General features: G+C 35.9%; 1 protein-coding gene across 4 annotated transcripts in view; it reads right to left on the bottom strand.

The window, feature by feature from the left end:
- The window catches only part of CPNE8 (copine 8), a 265785-nt gene that overhangs the window by 87424 nt on the left and 150471 nt on the right, over positions 1–27890 (bottom strand). For all 4 annotated transcript variants that reach the window (XR_008651963.2, XM_063620134.1, XM_063620133.1 and 1 more), the window contains 2 exons: positions 25290–25394; positions 24015–24056 (listed from right to left, as the gene is read on the bottom strand). Coding sequence is in view for 3 of the 4 variants with exons in the window: in XM_063620134.1 (XP_063476204.1) it covers positions 24015–24056; positions 25290–25394 (147 nt within the window). In the remaining variant the exon portion in view is untranslated. The remainder of the gene's footprint in view (positions 1–24014; positions 24057–25289; positions 25395–27890) is intronic.

Below are 27890 nucleotides of genomic sequence, written 5' to 3' on the forward strand. Positions count from 1 at the left end.
GCCAGTAAGTTGTAATTTTTTTCAGAGTAATGGGAATTAATAATAGTAATAACAATAATTATCATTATCGCAAAACAAAAAAGCAGCATTATTATAAAATGATGACATATTCAACGTTGAACAAAGACTGAAGTTAAAAAAAAACTGTGCTACTAAGTCTGTATTCTTGTATCTTTTTTTTTTATGTCATTGGTCTATGGCTAAATAAATGCAATTAAAGTGATCACTTACTTTCCCACATACTAGTAACAGATACCTTATTCAAGAACAAATATACACATATACTTCAGTCATAAGTAGACAAGACAAATTAAATTTGCAGTTCAAAAAATTTTACTTTAACTATATAGCACAGTAGTTCAAAAAATTTTACTTTATGTAGCATATACTTTTATAGCCTACTAATTTACATACTGGAATAATTCTGGGTCAATGCTAAATATAGATTAGCACTTTCTATTTTTTTACTTTTTTCACTCAAATTTGCCTGAGTTCATTAGGTAAAGTTCAATATAATCATCTCTCTAGGTTTGCTATTATATCGCTACCTTTGTTTTTTCTCTGTCAGCCATCACTACCACGTCATTGAAAGATAATAATTTCATCTTAATTTCTCTCACTTTTTCACAGAGATTAAACCTGGAACAGAGAGAGTCCATAACTTTTTGAACCAAGGTTTATATTTTGATAAGAAAGCACAAAGAAAAAAAATCTGCCAGAAGTAACACATACTCATTCTCTCTCTCTCTCTCTCTCCTGCACACACGTATACAACACAAAACCCCCAGCCTGAAGTAGCAAAAGTTGGCAAGTTGAGCTCTAGAGTCCACTGCTACACAAGGGTAGGGTCTTTTCAATGGCGAACAGTCCCTTCTTTGCCTCTGGCATATCCTCCCCTCTCTGTATTTCGGGACACCACTTCCCATAGTTGTGCCAGAGTTGCCAACAGGCATCATAAGTGTTCTAGCTCCCTCACCATTCTCGCTTGTGGAGCCGGCTACCAGTTTCCATGCTTTCTTTGGCCACCAGTCTACATACTGTTCATTATCTTCCTGACAGACTGAGGGACTCCAAAAAGGGCAACAAGGATCAACTGCAAAGGGTAACTCACAAAGAGGAGGAGATTAAAGTAAATTTGCTATTGAAATTCTTTCAAACATGGGGGGGAAAATGCATTTTGGAAAACATCCTTTGATCATGTCAGGGTTTTAGATTTAATAGTCTCACAAACCCCAAAAATATATGTCTACCCAGTACAAAGTTATGTAAATTGTTGCTGTTGTCATTTTCAATCAATCAGTATGTAGAGACAATTTAGATAATTCAAGTCCCAAAAGCACTTATCCCAGCTCCCACCAAATTTGCCTACAAGATTTGCCTCAAATCAATCAACTAATCCACAAATTTTAATTTTATTTTGTGCTGTATAGATAAGGGATTGTTAGTCAAAAAATGTACATTATGAAATTTTAAAAGACCATCCTACCACTTTAGTGACATTTTGAATTTAAAGCTGACAGTGTACTGTAATCCTTGACATCGATTTTACTTGACAACTCAGATCTTTCAGATTTGAAAGAATTTTCAGCCAGCGAGGGATTGTGTACATATTTTAATATTAACATAAAAGTAATAACTCCTTATTACCATTCAGTATTTATAAAGTTCTCTTTGGACTCTTATATCATTACTTTTCTCACCTCTCAAAATTAAAATTTTTCTTCCTTTTTTTTTTTTTTTTTTTTGAGACAGGGTCTTGCTCTGTTGCCCACACTGGAATGCAGTGGCATGATCTTGGTTCACTGCAGCCTCCAACTCTCCAACTCAAGGGATCCTCCTGTCTCAGCCTCCCAAGTAGCTGGGACCACAAGTGCATACCACCACACCCAGCTAATTTCTGTCTTTTTGTAGAGATGGGGTTTTGCCATGTTGGCCAGGCTGGTGTCAAACTCCTAGGCTCAAGAGATCGCCTGCCTTGGCTTCCCAAAGTGCTTGGATTACAGGCGTGAGCTGCCACACCCAGCCTAAAATTACTTTCTTAAACTATTTATGGGGAAACAAACTTCTTAGATTTTGTGATAGGCTTCAATAATTCCTGATATGGTTTTTGAAGAGTGTTACTTTATGAAAATGGTTTTAACAATATAAATGTTCTCAAAGCATTAAAATATGGAAATAGTATAGTTCACCTCATAAAAGACTTTTCGTTAGAAGTCTGCATATGTTATATACTTTTTTAACCAAATGACGCTCCCGGAAAATATGAAGTAAAATTTCAGAATTACTGAGTTCCCCAGAGACATTAAATCTAATAATTTAAAAAGCTGAGTGAGCTGCTGCTTGGATGGTATAATATCTGTATGCAGAAACTCTTCTTTAAATATGCATAGTAGATAACTTGTTCCTAAAACACATTATAAAAATCTTTGAATATTCTATGAAAATGAAAGAAATATCCTTGCCATCATGCAAAAATAATGTCTGGCTGTTGGTTCTACCTTTGGGTTCTACTGACTTTGGGTCACTTAGTAGGCTTTCTGATAATTTTTTTCACCCCGTCAAAACCATAAAATACCTTTTCCTATTCACTTTTTAAAAGTTGATATAATTAATTAGGGGATACCAAATTTTTGTTTTGGTTTCTTTGAAGAAAAGTATTATCTTAGAAAATAAAAATGCAGCCCTAATCTCAATATATACTGAAATTAATTTTGGAGATTAAAATTTACATTTTAACATATGCATTCCAATGGCTTGATTTGTTTAGTCTCTACTATGATATATTCAGAATTAGTTTGTGCTCTAAAGTAGATAACATAAGGTAGACTCTACAATATGGTAGACTTTTTCTACATATGTAATATCTTATTCTATACCTTTAGGAAACATAACACCAGGCATATGTTTAGATAATAATGACTTCAAAGGGGCATTGTCGATGTGTGAAGACTTAAATATAAGGATATTTTTCTATAGATCTAAACAAAAATCCCACTGTGAATTCATTTTAAAACGTAAATCTTCACATCCCTTGTAAGTTGGATTCCTAGGTATTTTATTCTCTTTGAAGCAATTGTGAATGGGAGTTCACTCATGATTTGGCTCTCTGTTGGTCTGTTATTGGTGTATAAGAATGCTTGTGATTTTTGCACATTGATTTGTATCCTGAGACTTAGCTGAAGTTGCTTATCAGCTTAAGTAGATTTTGGGCTGAGACGATGAGGTTTTCTAGATATACAATCATGTCATCTGCAAACAGGGACATTTGACTTCCTCTTTTCCTAATTGAATACCGTTTCTTTCTCCTGCCTGATTGCCCTGGCCAGAACTTCCAACACTATGTTGAATAGGAGTGGTGAGAGAGGGCATCCTTGTCTTGTGCCAGTTTTCAAAGGGAATGCTTCCAGTTTTTGCCCATTCAGTATGATATTGGCTGTGGGTTTGTCATAAATAGCTCTTACTATTTTGAGATACATCCCATGAATACCTAATTTATTGAGAGTTTTTAGCATGAAGCGCTGTTGAATTTTGCCAAAGGCCTTTTCTGCATCAATTGAGAAAATCATGTGGTTTTTGTCTTTGGTTCTGTTTATATGCTGGATTACGTTTATTGATTTGCATACGTTGAACCAGGCTTGTGTCCCAGGGATGAAGCTCGCTTGATCATGGTGGATAAGCTTATTGATGCGCTCCTGGATTTGGTTTGCCAGTATTTTATTGAGGATCTTTGCATTGATGTTCATCAGGGACATTGGTCTAAAATTCTCTTTGTTGTGTCTCTGCCAGGCTTTGGTATCAGGATGATGCTGGCCTCATAAAATGAGTTAGGGAGGATTCCCTCTTTTTCTGTTGATTGGAATAGTTTCAGAAGGAATGGTACCAGTTCGTCCTTGAAAGACCTCTTCAAGGAGAACTACAAACCACTGCTCAACGAAATAAAAGAGGACACAAACAAATGGAAGAACATTCCATGCTCATGGATAAGAAGAATCAATATCATGAAAATGGCCATACCATCCAAGGTAATTTATAGATTCAATGCCATCCCCATCAAGCTACCAATGACTTTCTTCACAGAATTGGAAAAAACTACTTTAAAGTTCATATGGAACCAAAAAAGAGCCCACATCGCCAAGTCAATCCTAAGCCAAAAGAACAAAGCTGGAGGCATCACGCTACCTGACTTCAAACTATACTACAAGGCTACCGTCACCAAAACAGCATGGTACTGGTATCAAAACAGAGATATAGACCAATGGAACAGAACAGAGCCCTCAGAAATAACACCACACATCTACATCCATCTGATCTTTGACAAACCTGCCAAAAACAAGAAATGAGGAAAAGATTCCTTATTTAATAAATGGTGCAGGGAAAACTGGCTAGCCATATGTAGAAAGCTGAAACTGGATCCCTTCCTTACACCTTATACAAAAATTAATTCAAGATGGATGAAAGACTTAAATGTTAGACCTAAAACCATAAAAATGCTAGAAGAAAACCTAGGCAATACCATTCAGGACATAGGCATGGGCAAAGACTTCATGTCTAAAACACCAAAAGCAATGGCAACAAAAGCCAAAATTGACAAATGGGATCTAATTAAACTAAAGAGCTTCTGCACAGCAAAAGAAACTACCATCAGAGTGAACAGGCAACCTACAGAATGGGAGAAAACTTTTGCAACCTACTTATCTGACAAAGGGCTAATATCCAGAATCTACAAAGAACTCAAACAAATTTAAAAGAAAAAAACAAACAACCCCATCAAAAAGTGGGCAAAGGATATGAACAGACACTTCTCAAAAGAAGACATTTATGCAGCCAACAGACACATGAAAAAATGCTCATCATCACTTGCCATCAGAGAAATCCAAATCAAAACCACAATGAGATACCATCTCACACCAGTTAGAATGGCCATCATTAAAAAGTCAGGAAACAATAGGTGCTGGAGAGCATTTGGATAAATAGGAACACTTTTACACTGTTGGTAGGACTGTAAACTAGTTCAACCATTGTGGAAGTCAGTGTGGCGATTCCTCAGGGATCTAGAACTAGAAATACCATTTGACCCAGCCATCCCATTACTGGGTATATACCCAAAGGATTATAAATCATGCTGCTATAAACACACATGCACACATATGTTTGTTGCGGCACTATTCACAATAGCAAGGACTTGGAACCAACCCAAATGTCCAAGAACGATAGACTGGATTAAGAAAATGTAGCACATATACACCATGGAATACTATGCAGCCATAAAAAATGATGAATTCATGTCCTTTGTAGGGACATGGATGAAGCTGGAAACCATCATTCTCAGCAAACTATCGTAAGGACAAAAAACCAAACACCGCATGTGCATGTTCTCACTCATAGGTGGGAATTGAACAATGAGAACACCTGGACACAGGAAGGGGAACATCACACACTGGGGCCTGTTGTGGAGTGGAGGGAGGGGGGAGGGATAGCATTAGGAGATATACCTAATGTAAATGATGAGTTAATGGGTGCAGCACACCAACATGGCACATGTATACATATGTAACAAACCTGCACGTTGTGCACATGTACCCTGGAACTTAAAATATAATAAAAATAAATAGATAAATAAAAAATAAAAATAAAACATAAACCATAGGAAGAATGGCACCTCAGAAATTCCTTCTGTTGTTTCCTATGTTTATTTTGTTCTACGTAAAGTACAATGTAAACTCTAAAATTATAAGTTAACAACTTTGTACATCTGTCCTAGAGTTGTAATCATAGTATAATACAAGCAAAACCAGCAAGATAAGTAGCATGATCTATAAACATTTTTTCATGTTTATAATAGTTTATTTCATGTGTGCATCAATATAGAAATTTAGAATATTTGGTTTCTGAAGGAAAAAGTTGTCTAAATAATTCTAAAACCCTCCATAGCATAGCATACACAATACTAATTAATATATTTCATTTGTTCTTAACTAAATATGCAATTTAACTGAAAATCTAAAATCTCACATTAATTTGATATTCTTAACATTATATCATAAATATTAATCATAGAACTATATCAAAAAAGCAAACCCATTTATGACCTTATTTATTAGTCAGAAAGCATTTACTGAGTATTTCCTCTTTCTGAATTTCAATGCCAAATAATGATATTACAACCACTAAATATGAACATTAAATAGATTATTTAATAAAGTAGAAGAGAATGGGTTAGTCTCTTGAATTTCTTTGAAGATGTGAAAGTCGGTGAAATGCCAAAGATTCTATGTGGTATTTGCTTCATATTAAAATACTCTAATTTTTAGTAGCATAAATCTTAATGTAGACTATATTATCTGGTTAAAACTATAATGCAAAAGTGATCCAAAATACTTTAAAAGATCTTATGCCACAAAAATGTATGGCTTCCCTTTGTAATGATGTGGATTATTGAGGCAATTACTTAGATCATTGAAATATACAATTACCTATATATTTTAAATAAAACTATTTGAAGGCTTGATTTTCCTTCTCTCATATGTTGATACAAATTAAAAATTATGAGTACCTAAAACTACGTGCATAAGCAGGCTGGAACTATGAATGTCACAGTTGAACTCCAGAGAGACTAAATTTTAAAAGTAAAGACAAAATTCTTGATTTAGGGAGCAGAAAATCGAACTTCAGGCTATAAAGTAATATTTAGGGTACATTAGGAGATACATAAAGTATCTCCAGTATACTGGAGAAGCGTGTGTCAGTCATTCAATCAAAAAAATTAAAAATAAGTAAAAGCAGCACTGAAATGTATCTGAGTATTTATCAAAGCTGAATTTTTATTGGCAGTGACAATATGCTACATGTCTTTGTTTCTGCCAGATAAACAACTATAAAATTTTCGTTTCCTGGCATGATTTGACTAGAACATGAATAAATAGCTAAACATATTTTTGTTTGGTTTTAACTATCTCAGGTAGGATCTATTATAGGCAGCATCAAGCGCAAAAAGTTAAGTATTTGTGCTTTCAAGAAGAGATTCTGGACTTCTGAATATCAGAAGAAATATCCGGTTTTCACATAAAGGGAACCAGAGTAAAACACAGAGAGGTCTTGGAAACATCTGTGTCTGTTAGGAAGCATGAACTAAACCTTACATAAGAAAGCACAATAGATTCAGGTTGGTGTAATCTGAAATATTTTCATTCCTCTGACATGAGGTAATCACGAATTCCAGTATTGTCTGGATTGTAACTATCTGCTAAGTTTACATTTGGGATTCTCCTCGTTAAAACTAAAGAAAAGCTAATATTGGAATTTTAAATTCACCCATTCAAAATCTAAGTCCATTATATCGACCTCTATTCCCCCAAACTGACAAGTTAGCAATGCCTTATTCTCCTATTCCCATCAATAATACTATATATGTTTATCAACTACATTTAGAATTTTAGAATTGTGTTTTACATCAGTCTTCAATTAAAATAATGTGGCTGTTATAAACCCATAGATGTCATCTCTTTAACACTGGCCCTACTACCCAGCTTTATGTGCTGTAGAGAAATGAAAACTCATAAATGTGAAATCTGAAGGCTCCACATTCTGAAGCTGTCATCTAGGTAAACTTGGGCAAGAAGCTGAACTTCTATTCATTTATTAACAAAAGCAGAACGACCATAAGTTATGCATGCCTATCAGGATTTTTGCAACGATCAAATGGAAAAGTATGTAAAACAAGTACTTTGTAAACTGAAAAGCTCTATGCATATTCAAAGTGTACTTCAGATGGCATTCATAACAGTGGTTTTATTATTCTTTCTCTTACCTTTCCTACCAGCCTAATACAGGTTTTCATTACTCTCCTAATGACCTCCACAATCTTCCAACTAGTCCTTGCACTTCTGTATCTGATTCCAATTCATTCTACAGATATTTTCCCATACCTTTGGCCATGCCAAAATGTTCCTGATTCCGAGTCAAAAAGTTTCTCGAAGATTCCAAAATTTCAATGGGATTCAATACATAATATCCAGTCTGTCATTACAGGCCTTCCACCATAGGATCTTGATCTACCTTTCTATGTCCACATTTCTCATGAATTCCCTCTAATACATTATAACGTACTCAGAACCACATGGCCAAAGCAGAACTCTTCACCCACAATATCCATCCTTTTTTGATTCCTACACTCCTTTCAGATAAACCACATATCATACTTTATTATGAACACATCTGGGATACTTCAACACAGATGTGAACTTATCCTTTCCTGAAATCCAGCATCACATTATGCATCTCTCAGGGAACATCCATGCTCTGCTTGGTATTTTGTTCCTAGAATTTTATTGCATTCTTGGCAGGAACATACCCTTCTTCAATCCATAGGCTGGATAGCAATCATCTTTAAATTTCCCTACAGTAACTAGTATAGTGACCCATACCTAATAGATGTTCAGAAAACATCTGTTAAAACATAACGAAGTGAGGTTACTAAGTTTGTTTGAGACAGGGTCTCCCTCTGTCTTCCAGGCTGGAGTGCAGTGGTGTGATCACAGCTCATTGCAGCCTGGACCTACTGGGCTCAAGTGATCCTCCCACCTCATCCTATCAAGTAGCTAGGACCACAGGAGTGCACCGCCATGCTGGGCTAATTTTAAAAAATTATTTGCAGAGACAAGGTCTCACTATGTTACCCAGGCTGGTGTCAAACTCCTGGGCTCAAGCAATTCTGCCACAACCTCTCAAAGTGCTGGGAATACCTGTGTGAGCCACGGCACCCCATAGGTTTTTTATTATGCTATTCCAGAATGAGTTTCTAGCAATGGTTCTTAACCCAAATCTGAGTCAGGCCGACCTGGAGAGTTTTTTCAAATACTCACAGTTAGACCACATCCTGAGCATCCTGAAGCAGCATCTGGAGAAGTGGTATTTCAATAAAAGCTCTCCAGGTGATTCTCATGCATACCTCCAGTTAAAACCACTGCTTTAAGTGGCCGCAATATGTATTTCTGGCAACCAGTAAGACAATTTCAGTATATTTTGCTCTTGATTACAGAAAGAGGTCAAGGTATTCTATTTCATAGGATGGAGATGACAATGTCATCACAGAGATATTCAAAATATTCTTCAATATAAAAAAACCCTTTTGAACATAGATCAAAAATATTTTAGGATGTAGGTGATAAGATTACCTAAAGTCATGAACATGCTAATCAATGAAGTATTTTATGTGGTAACTTGGTGGTCGAAAGGATTACCATGAATAGGGGAAAGAGATCAGGCTTTCACTTTTTTCCTTTGGAAAACTCTGTATATTTCTCATGCATGTTACAATATAAATAAACTGTATTTTTCCAGACTAATTTTTTCCGAAGCTACAAATTGTAAGATAGACACCATAAGATGATAACAAAATTGACAATAACAAACAATGCTGAGGTGCTTCAGAGTTGAACGACTAAATATCATTTTGACGCAAGTGAAAGTTTCTCAACATGATATTGAGAACTCTGCTTTCTTTCATTAGAACACTGTTTTTCGCTAAAAGCATCTCTATAAGAAATCATTCATAAATGTTTTGAATATAACAGGAACAGAAATATTTTCAATTTAAGGACCAAAACTAACACACCTTGGAGATGCTAACAGGAACTTGAATCAAAATCATCGCCATAAAGCAGGTATTATCTTAATTTTTACAGAGAATAAAGTGCAATTAAAAGTTTCCTCTTTGTTACTGCTCAATTTTAAAACAGGAACTAGAATCCTATATATTAAAAAGTGATTGAATTTGCATATGACTTAGATGGTTTTTGTCTCCCGAACTAGTAAGATTGAAATGTAATATATCTTAATTAAATGAATGAGGAAAAATCTAAGATGTGGTTTTTATGAAGAGAAACAAGAAACGTGAGACACATGAGTGATCTGCAGGCCACCTCAGATCAGGCACACTAAACTCCAAGCCTCTGTTATTGCCATATAGAATTACTCTCATCTGATCTTCCCACACTTTTCAGAAGCAACCAGATTTTCTCAATTTATTTTGAAAGAAAAGCAGATCCTGATTCAGTAATAAAACACTATATGCTCTACTAACAGTTTAATCAAACTACTAGCACCAATATTTGTAGCTATTGCCAAAGATTTTCTACATAGAATCCTTTGTAATGTCACTGCCTATTCTCCATTTTGTGTCTCTTTCACACCGAGGTGAAGTCTCTGCTTGCTTACTTACTCATCTGTGTCTCAATCCCACAAGTAAAGGAGTAGGAATTGGATTATGAATTTAAGTTATTTAGCCACCTATAGGCATGGAGAATTGGTAGGACAAGTTGGCTTATTTATAATGTGGACATTTCCAGACAGTTGGTTAAAACCTTCTTTTCTGAATATATTTTAAAAGCTCCTGGTAAAAAATATTGAGGATACAGAATTGCATTAAAAAAGGAGTAAAAAGTGTATTACATTTTAAGATTATCCAGGGATAATCTTTCTGATGGTCAATATATCATTTCCATGTATATATTTTAAGAAAATATTCCAGATACATTGTATAAAGCTGCACTGTTCAATATAGTAGACATTAGCCACCTGCACTCACTGAGTACTTGAAATGTGGCTAGTATGAATTGATTGTTCCTGTAAGTATGTACAACATATACTGTATTTCAAAGATAGTACATAAGAAAAATATCTCAATAATTTAGATATTAATCACACTGAATACTTCTGATATCAATTTAAGATATATTATTAAAATTAATTTTAACTGATTCCATTTACATTTTTAATACGGCTACTAGAAAATATGTGAGCAATTTACATTTCTATTAGACAGTACTAGTATAAAGTACTCTGTAATTTTCATTTTTCATTTTATTAAAAAAAGCATACTCCCAAATAAGTAAGCATTCCTAGAAAGCAATACTATTGTATTTATTTATTTATTTATTTATTTGAGACGGTCTCACTCTGTCGCCCAGGCTGGAGTGCAATGGCGCGATCTTGGCTCACTGCAAGCTCTGTCTCGCACTTAACCTCCGCTTAAGCGATTCTCCTGCCTCAGCCTCCCAAGTAGCTGGAATTACAGGCATGAGCCACCACACCCAGATAATTTTTGTATTTTTAGTAGAGACGGGGTTTTGCCATGTTGGCCAGGCTGGTCTCCAATTCCTGACCTCAAGTGATCCGCCTGCTGTGGCCTCCCAAAGTGCTGGGATTACAGGCATGAGCAAACTCGCCCGAACGCAGTACTATTAATAGATACATAATATTCCTTTTGATGGAAGTACCACAATTAATTTGGACATCAGTGTTGTTCTATCATAAATAACTGAGTTGAACATTTTTACCACAAGCCTTTTTCAGTTTTCCAATATTACCTTAGAATAGATTCTTGGAAATAAAATTACTAGATAAAAGTCATAACAGTATTTTTTTTTTTTTTTCTCTGAGATGGAGTCTCACTCTGTCGCCCAGGCTGCAGTGCAGTGGCACAATCTCGGCTCACTGCAAGCTCCGCCTCGCAGGTTCATGTCATTCTCCTGCCTCAGCCTCCCGAGTAGCTGGGACTACAGGCACCTGCCACCATGCCCAGCTAATTTTTTTTGTATTTTTAGTAGAGACGGGGTTTCACAGTGTTAGCCAGGATGGTCTCGATCTCCTGACCTTGTGATCCACCATAACAGTATTTTTAAGGATATTAATACATGTAACTAAATTAGTTTCAAAAAATGTGTACCCACTTATAATACCTTAAAAATATAAGAATACCTATCTCAGTTCACCCTAAACAGCATTGGGTAATATATATATTAAAATATTTGCCAGTTTCATTTAAAAAGTTATTTAGTTTGAACAGTTTACATTAGTTTAAATGTTATTTGTTATATATTAAGTTATATGTTTTAAATTCTTTTTTTGTTGATTACTATTTGACATGGTTTGGCTCTGTGTCCCCACCCAAATCTCATCTTGTAGCTCCCATAATTCCCACGTGTTCTGGGAGGAACCCTGTGGGAAGTAATTAAATCATGGGGGCGGGTCTTTCTCAGGTTGTTCTTGTGATAGTGAATAAGTCTCACAAGATCTGATGGTTTTGAAAAATGGGAGTCTCCCTGCACAAGTTACCTCTTTGCCTGCTGCCCTCCATGTGAGATTTGACTTGCTCCTCCTTGTCTTCTGACATGACTGTGAGTCTTCCCCAGCCACGTGGAACTGTAAGTCCAATTAAACCTCTTTCTTTTGTAAATTGCCCAGTTTCAGGTATGTCTTTATCAGCAGCCTGAAAACAGGCTAATACAGTAAATTGGTACCAGTAGAGTCAGGTGTTGCTGAAAAGATACCCAAAAATGTGGAAGTGACTTTGGAACTGGGTGACAGGCAGAGGCTGGAACAGCTTGGAGAGCTCAGAAGAAGATAGGAAAATGTGGGAAAGTTTGGAACTTCCTAGAGTCTTGTTGAATGGCTTTCACCAAAAGCCTGATAGCGATATGGACAGTAACGTCCAGGCTGAGGATGACGAACTTGTTGGGAACTGGAATAAAGATGACTCTTGTTATGTTTTAGCAAAGAGACTGGTGGCATTCTGCCCCTGCCCTAACAATTTGTGGAACTTTGAACTTGAGAGAGATGATTTAGGGTATCTGGGAGAGGAAATTTCTAAGCAGCAAAGCATTCAAGAGGTGATTTGGGTGCTGTTAAAGGCATTCAGTTTTATAAGGGAAGCAGAGCACAAAAGTTCATGAAATTTGCAGCCTGACAATGTAATAGAAATGAAAATCCTACTTTCCGAGGAGAAATTCAAGCGGGCTGCAGAAATTTGCATCAGGAAGGAGGAGCCAAATGTTAATCCCCAAGACAATGGGGAAAATGTTTCCAGGGCATATCAGAGGTCTTCGCGTCAGCCATTCCCATCACAGGCCTAGAGGCCTAGGAGAAAATGGTTTCCTGGGTTGGGCCCAGGGTCCCTGTGATGCTCTGTGCAGTCTAGAGACGTGGTGCTCTGCATCCCAGCCACTTCAGCTAGGACTAAAAGGGGCCAAGTGCAACCTGACCTATTGTTTCAGAGGGTGGAAGCCCCAAGCCTTGGCAGCTTCCACATGGTGTTGAGCCTGCAGGTGCACAGAAGTCAAGAATTGATGTTTGGGAACCTCTGCTTAGATTTCAAAAGATGTATGGAAACCCCTGGATGCCCAGGAAGAAGTTTGCTACAGGGGAGGGGCCCTCATGGAGAACCTCTGCTAGGACAGTGCAGAAGGGAAATGTGGGGTCAGAGCCCCCATATAGAGTCCCCACTGGGGCACCACCTAGTGGAGCTGTGAGAAGAGGGCCATGGTCCTCCAGACCCCAGAATGGTAGATCTGCTGAGAGCTTGCACCTTGCACCTCGAAAAGCCACAGATACTCAATGCCAGCCCGTGAAAGCAGCCAGGAAGGGGGCTAAACCCTGCAAAGCCACAAGGTCTTGGGTGGAGCTGCCCAAGACCTGGGAACCCACCTCCTACATTAGCGTGACCTGGCTTTGAGACACGGAGTCAAAGCAGATCATTTTGGACTTTTAAGATTTGACTGCCCTGCTGGATATTGGACTTGCATGAGCCTGTAGCTCCTTTGTTTTGGCCAATGTCTCCCTTTTGGGGTAGCTGTATTTATCCAATGCCTATATCCCAATTGTATCTAGGAAGTAACTAACTTGCTTTTGATTTTATAGGCTCAGAGGCCAAAGGGACTTGCCTTGTCTCAGATGAGACTTTGGACTGTGGACTTTTGAGTTAATGCTGAAATGAGCGAAGACTTTGGGGGACTGTTGGGAGGGCATGATTCATTTTGAAATGTGAGGACATGAGATTTGGGAGGGGCCAGGGGCAGCATGATATGGTTTGGCTGTGTCCCCACCCAAATCTCATCTTGAATTCCCACATGTTGTGGGAGGGACCTGGTGGGAGGTAACTGAATCCTGGGGGTAGGTCTTTCCCATGCTGTTCTCCTGATATTAAATAAGTCTTATGAGATCTGATGGTTTTGAAAAATGGGAGTCTCCCTGCACAAGTTATCTCTTTCCCTGCTGTCATCCATGTAAGTGACTTGTTCCTCCTTGTCTTCTGCCATGATTGTGAGGCTTCCCCAGCCACTTGGAACTGTATGTCCAGTTAAACCTCTTTCTTTTGTAATTGCCCAGTCTTGGGTATGTCTTTATCAGCAGTGTGAAAAACAGACTAATACAGTAAATTCTCAGGTATGTCTTTATCAGCAGCATGAAAACGGACTAATATTCTAGTAAATTTCATTTTTAAAATCTTTATTCACCTTTTTTAAAAAAATTGTTAAAGTCTTTGCCCCATTGTTATTAGGTATGGGCATCTTCTTATTATTGTACTAGAGCTCTTTATACATTAAAGAAATCTTATCTTACTACATATGTTGCAATTTATTTTCTAATCATCTTTTAACTTTTTGTTGTATGATATTTTTACCTATAAAGCTTGATGTATTTAAATCTATGGACTTCACATAGCAATTCTCAGCTTGAGTTGCTGTGGGATGTTGAGTTAGAAAGCTAGGAATGTTGATACTACATTATGCCTACAGGCCAAATTAAAAACTAGTACTTTCAGATAACTTGAGTTCATTTTCAGTGATAGAGTTAATCCTAATTCAGCAATAGTGGCACTGGAGATAAAAAATATATATATTTATTTTGGAAAGTTGGATTTATAACTCAGACATTTTTGACAGACATGTATAAAACCTCAGGTCTACCCACTTGCCCTCATTCCAGAGCTTCCTATTTTGTCTAATTCACAATAGTCCCTTATAATATCACTTTTTACCATTTCTATTATTCAGGCTATCTTTAGTTCTGATTTATTTTCTTTTCCACCAGGCTGCATTGTAAAAACTTTTTCTACTGCTATGCTGCTCTCTTTACTATTCTTGTCTTTCAGTGTCTGTTTACTTTTAAAAAATTCATCCTCAGTATTTTGTTGCATAAATTGTGATACTGTTGCAAAATAAAATTAGCCTGGTAACAAATATTTATACTGTTTTCATAAACATCTGTGTTTATTCCATCTTTTCATGTCATAAAACCATAAATAATTACATAATTAACTTCAGGAAATTCATTCATTCTAGTGACAATGGAGGCGACATTCAATTATTTATTTCTAACAGATGCAAGTGTTGGCAATTGATTGGATTTAGTGGATGACAGCAAGGGCAGGGTTAATATGACTACGATCCTTCCAGTCTGCAAGGTTGGGGTTGTAGTAATGCCTAGGCCTTACATTCAAGGGAGGTAAATCAATAAAGCCAAAGTAAATATAAAAATACAAAGATACCTATTTACCCTCCTGCTGATAATTAGTCACTGCTCACCATTTTCTGTGTGCCTGGCTACTACCTCAGCTTCCCAGAACCTTCCCCTGGACTCCCTGGGCCACCCCATAATTCAGCAATTAAAAAGCTGGCTCTGGCAAAGAAAAGGCCTCCCAGGACCCTATTCCCATTGTACAGCTCCCATCTATTTTGATGGAAGATAAATATTTTCAATATCACATCTGGTAACCTCATAACAGAATAAAACTTGAGAGAGAAAAGGCAGATTTAGTGGTGAAATTAATATAACTCATTCAGTATCAAATATCAAGAAATATGCTCAATCTGTTCTTGGTAAACAAAGAGTTAACTCTAAAGGCCTCTTCTAGCCATAAGATTCTAATATCACCTTATACCAGAATTAGAATTTAATTGGTATTCCAAATTTGACTGATGACATTCTAATGGAGACAAATTTAAATAGTAAGGTGATTAAAAATAAAAATTTAAAATATAAATGTATTTGATGATTTGAACTTGATAATTCTCCTGTTGGTGAACGTTATCAGTATTTAATGGAACAAAGCAGAAAAAGTAATTAATCTGAATGACAAGAAAGATGATAGATTTCTGAATATAAAATCTAAGGTACCTGCAAATTGTAAAAACAAGACTAAGAAAATGACATCTAAATTAATTACTCACTATCTGAAGTTTCACCAGAGAAATAAAAGCTCTAATATTATTTAAGGTAATTCCATAATTTAAAATAAAGGGGATATAAGTATTGATGGAGGACTGAGTGTTGATATAGAAAAATGTTAGAGCTGGCAGGGCGTAGTGGCTCGTGCCTGTAACCTCAGCACTTTTGGAGGTCGAGACGGGTGGATCACTTGAGCTCAGGAGTTTGAGACAAGCCTGGTCAACATGGTGAAATCCCGTCTCTAGTAAAAATACAAAAATTAGCCAGGCATGGTGGTAGACACCAGTAATCCCAGCAACTCAGGAGGCTGAGACAGGAGAATCACCTGAACCCGGGAAGCAGAGGTTGCAGTGAGCTGAGATCACACCACTGCACTCCAGCCTGGGTGACACAGTGAGATTCTATCTCAAAAAAAGAAAAAAAAAAAAAAAAAAAAAAAAAAGCAAGAAAAAGAAAGATAGCAGAGCTCTATTTTAAGTCCTCTCTTCGGTATTACTGAAGTAACATAGCAAGAAGCTACTACATTAAAGGCACTATAATCTACACTGTGAGGAATAATATGACAAAACACAGTCCTTGATTCAGGTAGTTTATAATTACAGAAGTCTCCCCTACTCCTGCCCCCTTAACCACGGTTTTACTTTTTGTGGTTTCAGGTACCTGCTGTCAACTACCATCTGCAAGTTAGGTGAGTACAGTACAATAAGATATTTAGAGAGAGACCACATTCACATAACTTGTATTACAGTATAATTGTTCTATATTATTATTATTGTTCATCTCTTACTGTGCCTAAGGTAAAAATTAAACTTTAACGTCAGTATGTACGTATAAGAAAAAATAGAGCTATATAAAGAGTTCCATACTATTCATGGTTTCAGGCATCCACTGGGGGTCTTGGAACATATTCCCCCAGAGATAAGAGAGGATTACTGTGATACAAAGGACAAAGCAGAAACAAATAACTTCAATATAAGTCATAATGTGTTAGATATGCTGATAAACATTCCAAAGTGGCAAAGTAAACACACGAGAGGGAGGGATTAAATGACTTTCAATGTATAAGGAAAACTTTCATACAAATGACAGCATTGAAATCGGACCCGAACAGAATATCAACAGGCAAAATGAACACAGAAGGGTTTTCCAAATGGTGAGGGCAAGCAAATATGTGGGATAGAAGAGCACAGGACAAACACCAAAACTGCATAGTGAAACTGGCTGAAATACCACTTTCAAAAATCCTGCAAAGATCTTTTAGTAAAGGGCTGGTGTTGAATGTTTATATAATTTTCTTAAAAATATTATTGAAAATGAGAAAGAGGCTTTTCCTCTGAAACATTATCTGAAAGAATCCCAAACCATTCAAGGTAGGCAGGTGGATATATATTAAAAAAAAAAAATTAAATAAAATTAAAATATGTTGTATAAAGATTGAAGTTTTTAGTTAAGTCATATTACCTGGCAAAATGTTGAACACATTATGAGTGCTCAATAACAATTTCTTCATAAATTAATTAATATAATTTCTATTGAGTCATAAATAAATGAAGATGTACAGAAGTTAAAAATTGATTACCACTTCAGGTATACTAGATACATATATCATTAAATCAGTTTTTCCTGAGAGCAAGAATTATAGATTGAAGTGAAATGGGACAAAAAATTCACAAGCTACAGTTAAGAAAAACCATGACCTATATTTTTAGCAGCTGGAAGACTAGATATGTCAATGAATCACATATAGATTATGAAATTCCATTTATCAACATTTTAAGTCTCAAAGAAGTGATACATAAGGGAACAAGAAAAAGAGGCTGAAACTTGCCTATTAAATACAAGTTTAGTATATTCAGGGTTAACTGCAAGCAAATTGTAGATTACCATTAAGGGAAGATTCCACAGAGTAAGTGAGGAAACAAAATAAATAAGAAAAATATAAAAGGTTTACAAATGCTTCTACTAAATGAGTTCTAATGTTTTAGACAACTCACAAATACATTTCAGCAATAGGCAAAGAATCACTTGGTCATGATGATGCATAATCCCAGAATGAAAACATCAAATGCATTGATCAAATATTATCTTCTAAGGTAACAACAGAAAATGACAGCATTTGTATGGCATTTTGCAGACAAACGAAGTTTGCATTTAATTATATAAATATCATTATTGAAATGACTACATTTGATAAAATGCAAAGTGGTAAAAATGAAACTTTCACTCTCTCTGTTCACAAGCAGGGATTTTATGATGGACAGTTCACTAACTCAGCCTTTTCATCAAAGCATCATTTTTCTGGTAGGCAGCAATCTACTCGGTGGCCCATTTACAATCAGTCCCACATCACAACCACATGGTATTAATGCAGCACTGTTCCACTAATGCTCCCTGAATTTTAAGTTAAGCTACAAATTCAACTGAAAAAACTTCAAGCAATTGAAGCTTTTCAAGGATACCGCTACTGATTGCTTTGCAACCAGCACAAGGCAGTTTCTCAGCACTTTAGCTTTTCAATTGTTAAAGTGAGCTTTAAATATTCTTCCTTCACATCTTTTAAAGAAATAGTGATCCACCGATCTCAAAAAAAAAAAAAAAGAAAAGAAATAGTGCGAAGAGAAGTATAGGAATGATTTTAGCATTGTGGTTTAACTTGTTGAAAATTAAATCCATTCCAACTGATTATTAATAACAAGGTCAAGCAGTGCCTCTAACTCTCAGACCCTTGTCAATGTGTTTCAATAAAAAGCACAGGTAACTATATTTCTTCTTTTCTACTTTAGCTTAAGATACCTAATTTAATGTCAACTGGTTACACGCTCAGCAGCATCACCACATTACCACATTTCTGTATGCGTCATAGATTTGTGAGGTGTTTCTTATAGAATTAATTTTCAATTGATGAATTTAGTCAAAAATGCTGCTATAAAGACACATGCACACGTATGTTTATTGCGGCACTATTCACAATAGCAAAGAGTTGGAACCAACCCAAATGTCCAACAACGATAGACTGGATTAAGAAAATGTGGCACATATACACCATGGAATACTATGCAGCCATAAAAAATGATGAGTTCGTGTCCTTTGTAGGGACATGGATGAAACTGGAAAACATCATTCTCAGTAAACTATCGCAAGGACAAAAAACCAAACACCGCATGTTCTCACTCATAGGTGGGAATTGAACAATGAGAACTCATGGACACAGGAAGGGGAACATCACACTCCGGGGACTGTTGTGGGGTGGGGGGAGGGGGGAGGGACAGCATTAGGAGATACACCTAATGCTAAATGACGAGTTAATGGGTACAGGAAATCAACATGGCACATGGATACATATGTAACAAACCTGCACATTGTGCACATGTACCCTAAAACCCTAAAGTATAATAAAAAAGAAAAAAAAAAAATGCCATCAGAATTCTGACGCAAGAGGACATCAGTCCCTGAAGTGCCCAATCTGTGAATATCATTACCACAATTGTCTGAAATACTCTAGCTAGTAAAACAAAATGTGATTGTAAGCAAGGAAAGCATTTTCCACTTTTTTTTTTTTTTTTAGACAGGGGTCTCACTCTGTCACTCAGGCTAGAAAGCAGTAGCATGATCGTAGCTGACTGAAGCCTCAACCTCCTGGGCTCAAGCCATCTTCCTGCCTCAGTCTCCCAAGTAGCGAGGACTACAGGCACATGCCACCATGTCCAGCTAATGTTTTTACTATTTTCATAGAGACAGGGTCTTGTTTTATTGCTCTGGCTGCCACTTTAATATTTGACTGACATATTCTCTCTAGATTGAAAGAGCACATTGCCTTATTGGTTTTCTATGAGTAAATTTACATACAAAATAATACAGATATCTGACCAGCTTTTCCCCATTTTATAAGGAGTCGATTCTAGACTTCTACTAAATGCAGACAAACATTTCATCTGATATAAGGTTACTTATGATGCACATTACATGGACTTCAATTAAGTCTACGTAGTACCAACCAATATGGCAGCCCCTAGCCACATGCTGCTATAACTTCAAATGTAGGTAGTCTGAATTGAGATGTGCTGTAAACATAAAATGTATACCACATTTCAAAGACTTAGTATTTTTAAAAAGTAAAAATCCTTCTTAGTAATTTTATATTGATTCTATATTAAAATGACAATATTCTGGAAACACGGGATTAAATAAAATATATTAGTACATTAATCTCACTGGTTTATTTTTACTTTGTAATGTTATCACTAGAAAATGTAAAATTATATATGTGACTTGCATTATATTTCCATTGTATAATGTTAGTCCAAGTTGTCAAAAAACATCCACTGAGCAAATAATGTTTTTTAATAAGAAGAATTAAAAGTTCTGGATCAACAAATAGGGTAAAAAATGACACATGTACAGGATTTAGGACAAATATTAATGACGACAGGAATACAAAAATAAGTAATAGGAAACAGTCTCTGTTGATCATTATGTCATGAAATATAATGAGTCCTATCATAGTCACTCTGATTTTTTAAAAAAATCTACATTGGGCAATTTTGTCAGATTAAAAAAAATGTAAAAAGTGTAATAACCATGTTATTAGACCACACATAATCATAAGCTTCATAGCAATTTGTATAATAATACACACAGTGATCATTATTATTAAGTTATAAAATTAATATCTGGATTTTAAAAAACTTCAATGTATTATATTTTATTGGAGACTAATGCGCCTTTCAAATTTCATACATAAGACATATTATTGAATTAAAAGGGTTATCAAGAATTATTCTAATTTTGCTTTTTATATGGCATCCACAAACTGATCATTTTGCTAACATTGAAAAAGGTTTCTTGGTGAAAATGTATTATATAGAATTATACACTAAATTTTCTACATTAAAATATAGATCTATTTTTGGATTAATAAAAGAGCACTTTACTCAAACATTAAAAAGGTATTAAACTTTCACTTACAAAATTACAATCCATTATCCTAATTATTCTACTAATCATATAATTCATTTCCAAGGAATGTTTAAATTTCACCAAACAATTTTCCCCTCCCAATCTCACCCCTTTATTTTCAGCCTTTAACTCCTTAGACTTCATTGGAACATGCTGTTAATGATGGTATAGTAAGATGAGTATTTAAAAATGCATTAATATATCCTCCATCACTACCAATCTTCCCCCCAAGCAGTTGATGACCCAATGACAAAATATGCTTATCAAATCTCAATATCTAACTAGTTTCTTTGCTTTTAAATCTGATGTCTCAAAAGCAATTACTATTTCTTGTTGAAAAATATTTTTCCTATCTAATGGCGCAAATCATCTGTGAACAAACTCTGGCTTTCTCTCTCTCTCTATTCTTGCTCTTATTATAGCTCTCATTCACTTAATCTAAGCCACCTCTTTTTTACATTTCACTGGTCCTTTCAATGTCTATTAGGATTCTTTCAGAGTCTGTAATACTCATTTCTTTCTACCTAACTTCTAGTTACATAAAAACTGTTACCAAGGAATGCTTTACCCACTTTTCCAGACAATATACAATTTGAGATAATAAAAAAAATTATGTTAGATTGTTTCTTAAATTTTCCTTATAGTCTTCATAACTATCACATTAAAGTAGCACAGAGTAAGTCCAATGTCCAGGTTGAAGCCTTTCACTTAATGCCAGGAACTACGATTACAATGCTATTAAAAAAGACAGTGCAATAGTTATGAATATACTATTGGAAGCGAAGTGCCAGGGTTCAAGCCCTGGTTCCACCATTGATTAGTTTTGTGACTTTAGGCAAGTTACTTCTTTGCCTCAGTTTCTTTATCTGTAAAAGGTAATTAATGTAGTACCTATCATTTATTGTGAAAATTAAATAAAGAATAACATTAAAAAAGCTTAGAGAATACTTGGCATGTTAGAAACTTTCAATAAATCATATCTTGAATAGGAATGCTCAAAATGCTCAAGTCAGGAAAAAAGATAATTAAATTCCAAGGTAATTCTGATCTTCAAAGCTATTCAAAATTCTTGTGGCTCAGAAATAGATTGGAGACAATAGGAGAGTCACAGAAACTCATAATTTGAAGGAAGACAATACAATATCTATAATTTCAGCAAATTTAGGATTGAACGTCTACGGATGTGGATGAAACCCAAATTTATACCCCTTGTTTATTAGTGGTTAAATTAAAACCATTTCCCAAAGTTTTAAGCCATTTCTCATGTGCCGAAAAATACTCTTGTCTCTAAGTCTAATGTAATATCAGATACATTTCTGTTACATTAGGATTAGAGACAAGTTCTATTTAGAAATAACTCCAAACACAGTTTTTATATTTCCACACGGAAAATCAGTCAGATTTGCTTCAGCCTCAAGGATCGTGTTTATGTAAAATTAAAGGAGCTCTGGCAGCGAGCTGCACTTTTTGTTTCTAAATGGAAAACGGGTTAAAAATTACTAGGGAAAAGCCGCAACTTTTGCCTATTCACTATTAAAATATAAAATGGGGTATATAATACAGGGTACAAAGTCCTTTATCAGACTGGCATTATTTCCTATTATTCTGAGCAGCAAAACTCATTATCTCAGTGAATCAAGTTTAATAAAGCAATGGAGCATAACTCCCTATGGAAAAATAGAAGGTTTTCTGATAAGATTTCTCCAGAATGCACATAGAACTAAATAATACATTAACCAAATGAATACCTGGCAGAAACGTAAAGATCAGTAGCATAGCATGGATTATTATCAAGTTATCTCTAAGAGCAAACTTCAAATCAGTGTTACAACTGTTTTTCATAATAACGTTTGTGATACAACTTAAAGACTGAAATATTTGAGTCTTATATACTTATTTGGTAGCAGCTAAAGTGTGGAATAATAAGCTCCACTTCTCTCCCCATCTTCTCTTATCACTTCTTGAAAGAAAAAAAAAATACTATTTGCATCAAATTCCAGGACACTTATTGCACAGTGTGTGTGAGTAAGCATATGGGCAAGTGTCATACACATGCTGGCGTGTGGCTCCCCAACTGAGCAACTTTCTGCCAATGCAGCAGAAGGGAAGAGAAGAGCATGCCCCCGCAGCACAGGCCAGCCTTCTTGAACTTGTTCCTGTATTCACAGGAGTGTTCAGCTATCCAGGCACTTTCATCCCTCTGAGGGTTGGTTTCTGGCTTGTACACGATGCAGAGAGAAAAGCATTATTTAGCTTTAACCTCATGTTTCAGCTCCATTTATCAGTGAGCTATGGATTTGAGTTTAGGACACACATTGACTGAAAAATTAAAAGTAACCTTTGCTTTCCAATTTATCATTCTCCTTTGATATCTGCATATTCAGCCCTTTCAGGTAGCACCTAGAGAGGCAGTAGTCTAGGGCAAAATGGGATTTGAGCATTTCTGGGTCCTGGGATTAAGATCATTTTACAAACATCTCATCATCATCCTATGTAGATGACAGTAGAAACAAAATATGCTTAAAAAAGAAAAAAATGTGTTTCCTCTCTTTTAGTCTTCAATGTCTACTTTGATATGCAGAGGACTACAGTGATTGCAGAGCTCTGAATAACTATTTGGTCTGGCAATGACCAGACACAGTTCTCGAGTTTTGTTGTGTGGTATATATATACATAGGCAGAGTTGGGTGGTGAATGCAAAGCTTACTGTATTCCCTTGAACAGTATGGGATATCAATGTTATAGAAATGTTCAGAGAAATTGTGAGATGCAGAAATTTGATACTACAGCTATAAAACTAGACATCTATAATCATCAGACTCAAGTTGAAAATCTTTACTAAGTTACTGGAAATAAGAAAAACCTCTATTTTCATCTCAAGGTTGGAGAAAATATGCTCATTCTTAAAATTTCATGTAAACGCATCAGTAACATTTGGAAAAACAAAACAAATATGCCATCTAAAAATTACAATTTAAAAATGTGGTCATTTCAATGTATGTGCCTCTTAAAGTACACCCAGTTCAAGAGTAAGAAGATAAGAACTGTCTTACCTTCCATCTCGATCCCAGTCATACACCTCTACTTTGATTGTTCTGTACATGAGAAAAACATACACGTAAAGTTACTTAGTAAGATCAAAATAATGTATGGTTGAGAATTTAAAAATAAGTTGATTTTCTTAGCTAAAACAATGTACGCTTACAGATTTTACAGATGAATTTGAAGTTAATTTTGCTAATTTCATTATTATAATCCAATTTGCATCTTAAAAGAGGCTTCTAAAATCTTCACTGATTCCTTGAAGAGAGTAAGGAGAGTCTACAGGGGAAGCATGTGCAGTTTGACAGAGCTCCTCAAAGACTTGGTATGCACCCACTTCTCCACTCTTGAAACTTGCTGTCTTGGAGCAGTGTTTCTCAAACTCAGCAAAGATCAGAATCATATGGAGCACTTGTCAAAACATGGATTATTGGACCTCTCTCCTGGAGTTTCTGATTAAGCAGGTCTGGATTGGGGCCAGATAATTTGAATTTCTATGAGATCACCAGGTGATGCTGACTGATGCTGCTAATAAGGAAGAACATTATGACTTTCTTAGGAACTTTTCTAAGAACTTTCTTAGGAAAAAATGAGTCCAGCTAAATAAAGATATGATCTTATTAAATGAAAAGAATGATAGTCAAGTGACATGATAAATTTCAAAGTAAACTTAATAACATATTGATAATCAATAGTTCTATGATATGGGTTAAACTATTTTTCTATCACATGTAACAAAATGAAGATTGAGATTTTTACTTTTTATTTGCTTTTCTTTTGGGATGGATGGGGTTTTTATATTATAATCATACAATAAAGTTTCATAAGAAAAAACTTTGATATTAAGAAATCTTCAGGTATATTGTGGGAAAATCCTCAGGACCACCTTACCCAGGTAATTGTGAAACATTAAAATCTCCTGTGCTACAACTACGGAACTTTTGTGAGTCAGCAATCATGAGTTATGCCAAATAACATTTTCAAGAGTATTTCAGGGTTGATAATATGTCTAAGCATAGTGTTGCAACTTTCATGTTTCTACTTGTTCCACTCTAGAAGGACTGTACCATAGAAAAGGCTTAGGGCAATGAAGATTCTGAAATAACTTTTGAATAATAAATTAAAGTTCAAAGCAAATATGCAATGTATTTTTGTATTTGCATATTTTCATTTTTGGAAAATAAGTTTAACCAAATTTTAATTAGCCGACTTAATCCCACTTCCCCAAATCACTATAGATTTTTTTAAAGTTATTTGAAGATTTTTGAATAAACTGTCTTTCTTACCTGTCATAGTCTCCATTACACAATGCTCTGACTGAGATCTTGAATGCTTGCCATACTGGATTGAGAGTGTTTTTCACAACTTCTGTCTTGTGACAAATTGTAAAACTGTAAAGAAAAAGTTTTCAGTTATTTGCATGATTTGACTATTTTAATTGATCTATTGTTTTAGTAGCCATTCCTCTGCTTACTTTTTGTTCAGAATAGTCAGTTCTGCTGTTGCTGCTACATCACTTCATGGAAAGAGATACGTGACTTTAAAACCTGAAAGATCACCTCACCATAATCTACTTTGCAATAAATTTACCAAAAGCAATCTGAAAATTCAATAAATCCTAAAGTTGTTTTGTAAACAATCTCTGTAAAAATTGTGGTGACATGCTGATAGAGTGAAAAATATCCATAGGTCCCTAAGAATATGAAGGTCGCCAGCAACTTTGAGAAGAACAGCTTTGTTGGAGTGTAGAGAAAAGAAACCTGGTTTTAGAGTGGGTTTAAGAAAGGGAAGAGAAACTGAGGCACAGTGTGTGAACTTTTAGTCTAGCTGTGAAGAAAAAGAAAAAAATTAGCCTAATTTAAGGGAAAAGAAGGGATTAATCACAGGAAACGTTTTTGTTGTTCTTGTTTTTACTTTTAATTTTTGTTTTCAAGATGGAAGAAATAACAGCAAGTTTGTCTGGTAAAGGAAAAGATCTGGCAGAAAGGAAGCCACTTCTGATGCATGAGAGAAAGGTGGGAGAAATGTTTTTGTTTGTTTGTTTGTTTTGAGACGGAGTCTCTGTCGCCCAGGCTGGAGTGCAGTGGCGTGATCTCAGCTCACTGCAACCTCCGCCGCCCGGGTTCATGCAATTCTCCTGCCTCAGCCTCCCGAGTAGCTGGGATTACAGGCGCCTGCCACTGCACCCAGATAATTTTGTATTTTTAGTAGAGACAAGGTTGCACCATCTTGGCCCAGCTTGTCTTGAACTCCTGATCTCGTGATCCACCTGCCCCGCCCTCCCAAAGTGCTGGGATTACAGGCGTGAGCCACGGTGCCCAGCCGGGAGCAGTGTCTTTTAAGCAGGTGAGAGTAGATGGGATTCTGAGCATCAGTGGAGGGGCTGCCCTTGAGAGGCCAGATAGTCATTCTGCAAGAACATTCAGGAAGGCAGAGTACATGGGCTAATGTTGTGGTGGGATCATGAGGAAGCTCTCCAATTGCCACCATTTCCTTATGAAAGAGGATGCATGACAATGAGCAAAGGAGGAGGATGGGACATTAGTGATAAAGTGTCCAGGATAAAGAAAATGTTCATAGATTAGGAAAAAGAAGTAGAATTCCTCGGGAGCCCCAAGGGCCCATTTAAGTTTAACATCACATCATGAATCTACAGAAAGACCACTCGGTGTGTGGGTTCTTTCTTTATCTAAACTATTGGTTCTATATATCTAAAGAATTCCTAAGGAAAGGAAGACAGCAATTCAAAATATGGGGCAAAATTCATGAAGCCTTAAGCTCGGTTTTCTGATTCAAATTCCAGTGTCATTTCCACAAAACTATTCAGTCTTAAGACATCAATCAGCTTCTGGAAATGTTCTTCCTTCATGTGAATTTATGCAGCAGTTTCTGAGCTAGAAGCATTCAAAGTGAGCTTCACTGAAACAATACATAAACCTTCATCAAGACCTTAGTCATGAAGTGTTTCAAATGCAATTACCTAACAGTAATGACACATGAAAATACTAATAAATACCATAGTGAATATACTGCCCCTAACCCCCACGATGAAATATCCCCCCTTTGATAAGTCTTCAAGTTCATTTTCCTACTCTCAAACAAGAGGGATTTGTTTCTATTAAGAGATAAGATAGAAACATAACACTTTATGAAAGGATCAAGTTTTTATTACAAGACTTAACGGCATTAGTGCCTTCTCCTTCCAGGTAGTATCCTCACCCATCTAAGAAAACTCATGTCATTAAATTGACAGAGCCCAGGAAAATGTATCTGTGGTCAAATGTTCTCAGAGCTTACTCACCTGAAGCAATTTAGGAGTCACTGGGGGAAAAGGCATTACAAGTAAGACAGAGGGGCAGACAGAGAAGACTCTTGAAGGGTAATGAAGATGTCTAAAGCAGAAGAAGAAAATAAAAGTGGATAGGGCAAGTTAGGGGTGGCCTATAGGGGCTCAGAACACAGAGAAAAGACAAAGGTACCAAAAAATTGTTAAGAAAAATTCATAGAAAACAAATAACAGAGGGAAGGCAGAGCTGTATGTTGGTTTGTTTCAGAAACAACATATTCATTAAGATATATTCATAAAAATAAAATACATTCTTAAAGATTTGCAAAGGGAATTTCTTCTCTTGTATCATATTCTAATATATGGCAAGTCTTTGGTAGGGTGATATAGATAGCTAAACAGATGATATCTAGATAGATGACAGGAAGAGAGAGAAAAAGAGAGAAAGAGACAGAGAGAGAGATTAGACTGAGAGACCAACTGACCATCTTCAGACCAACATGTTCAACTGTCTACTGACTTTTTGGCCTCTTTGCTTATGGTTAAATCAAAATTTCTCTTATATTCCTAGTGTCACCAGCTGCAGTAATTAAATGCTTTT

Source organism: Symphalangus syndactylus, chromosome 17, assembly GCF_028878055.3.
Source record: "Symphalangus syndactylus isolate Jambi chromosome 17, NHGRI_mSymSyn1-v2.1_pri, whole genome shotgun sequence".
In the NCBI taxonomy this organism is placed as follows: Eukaryota; Metazoa; Chordata; class Mammalia; order Primates; family Hylobatidae; genus Symphalangus; species Symphalangus syndactylus.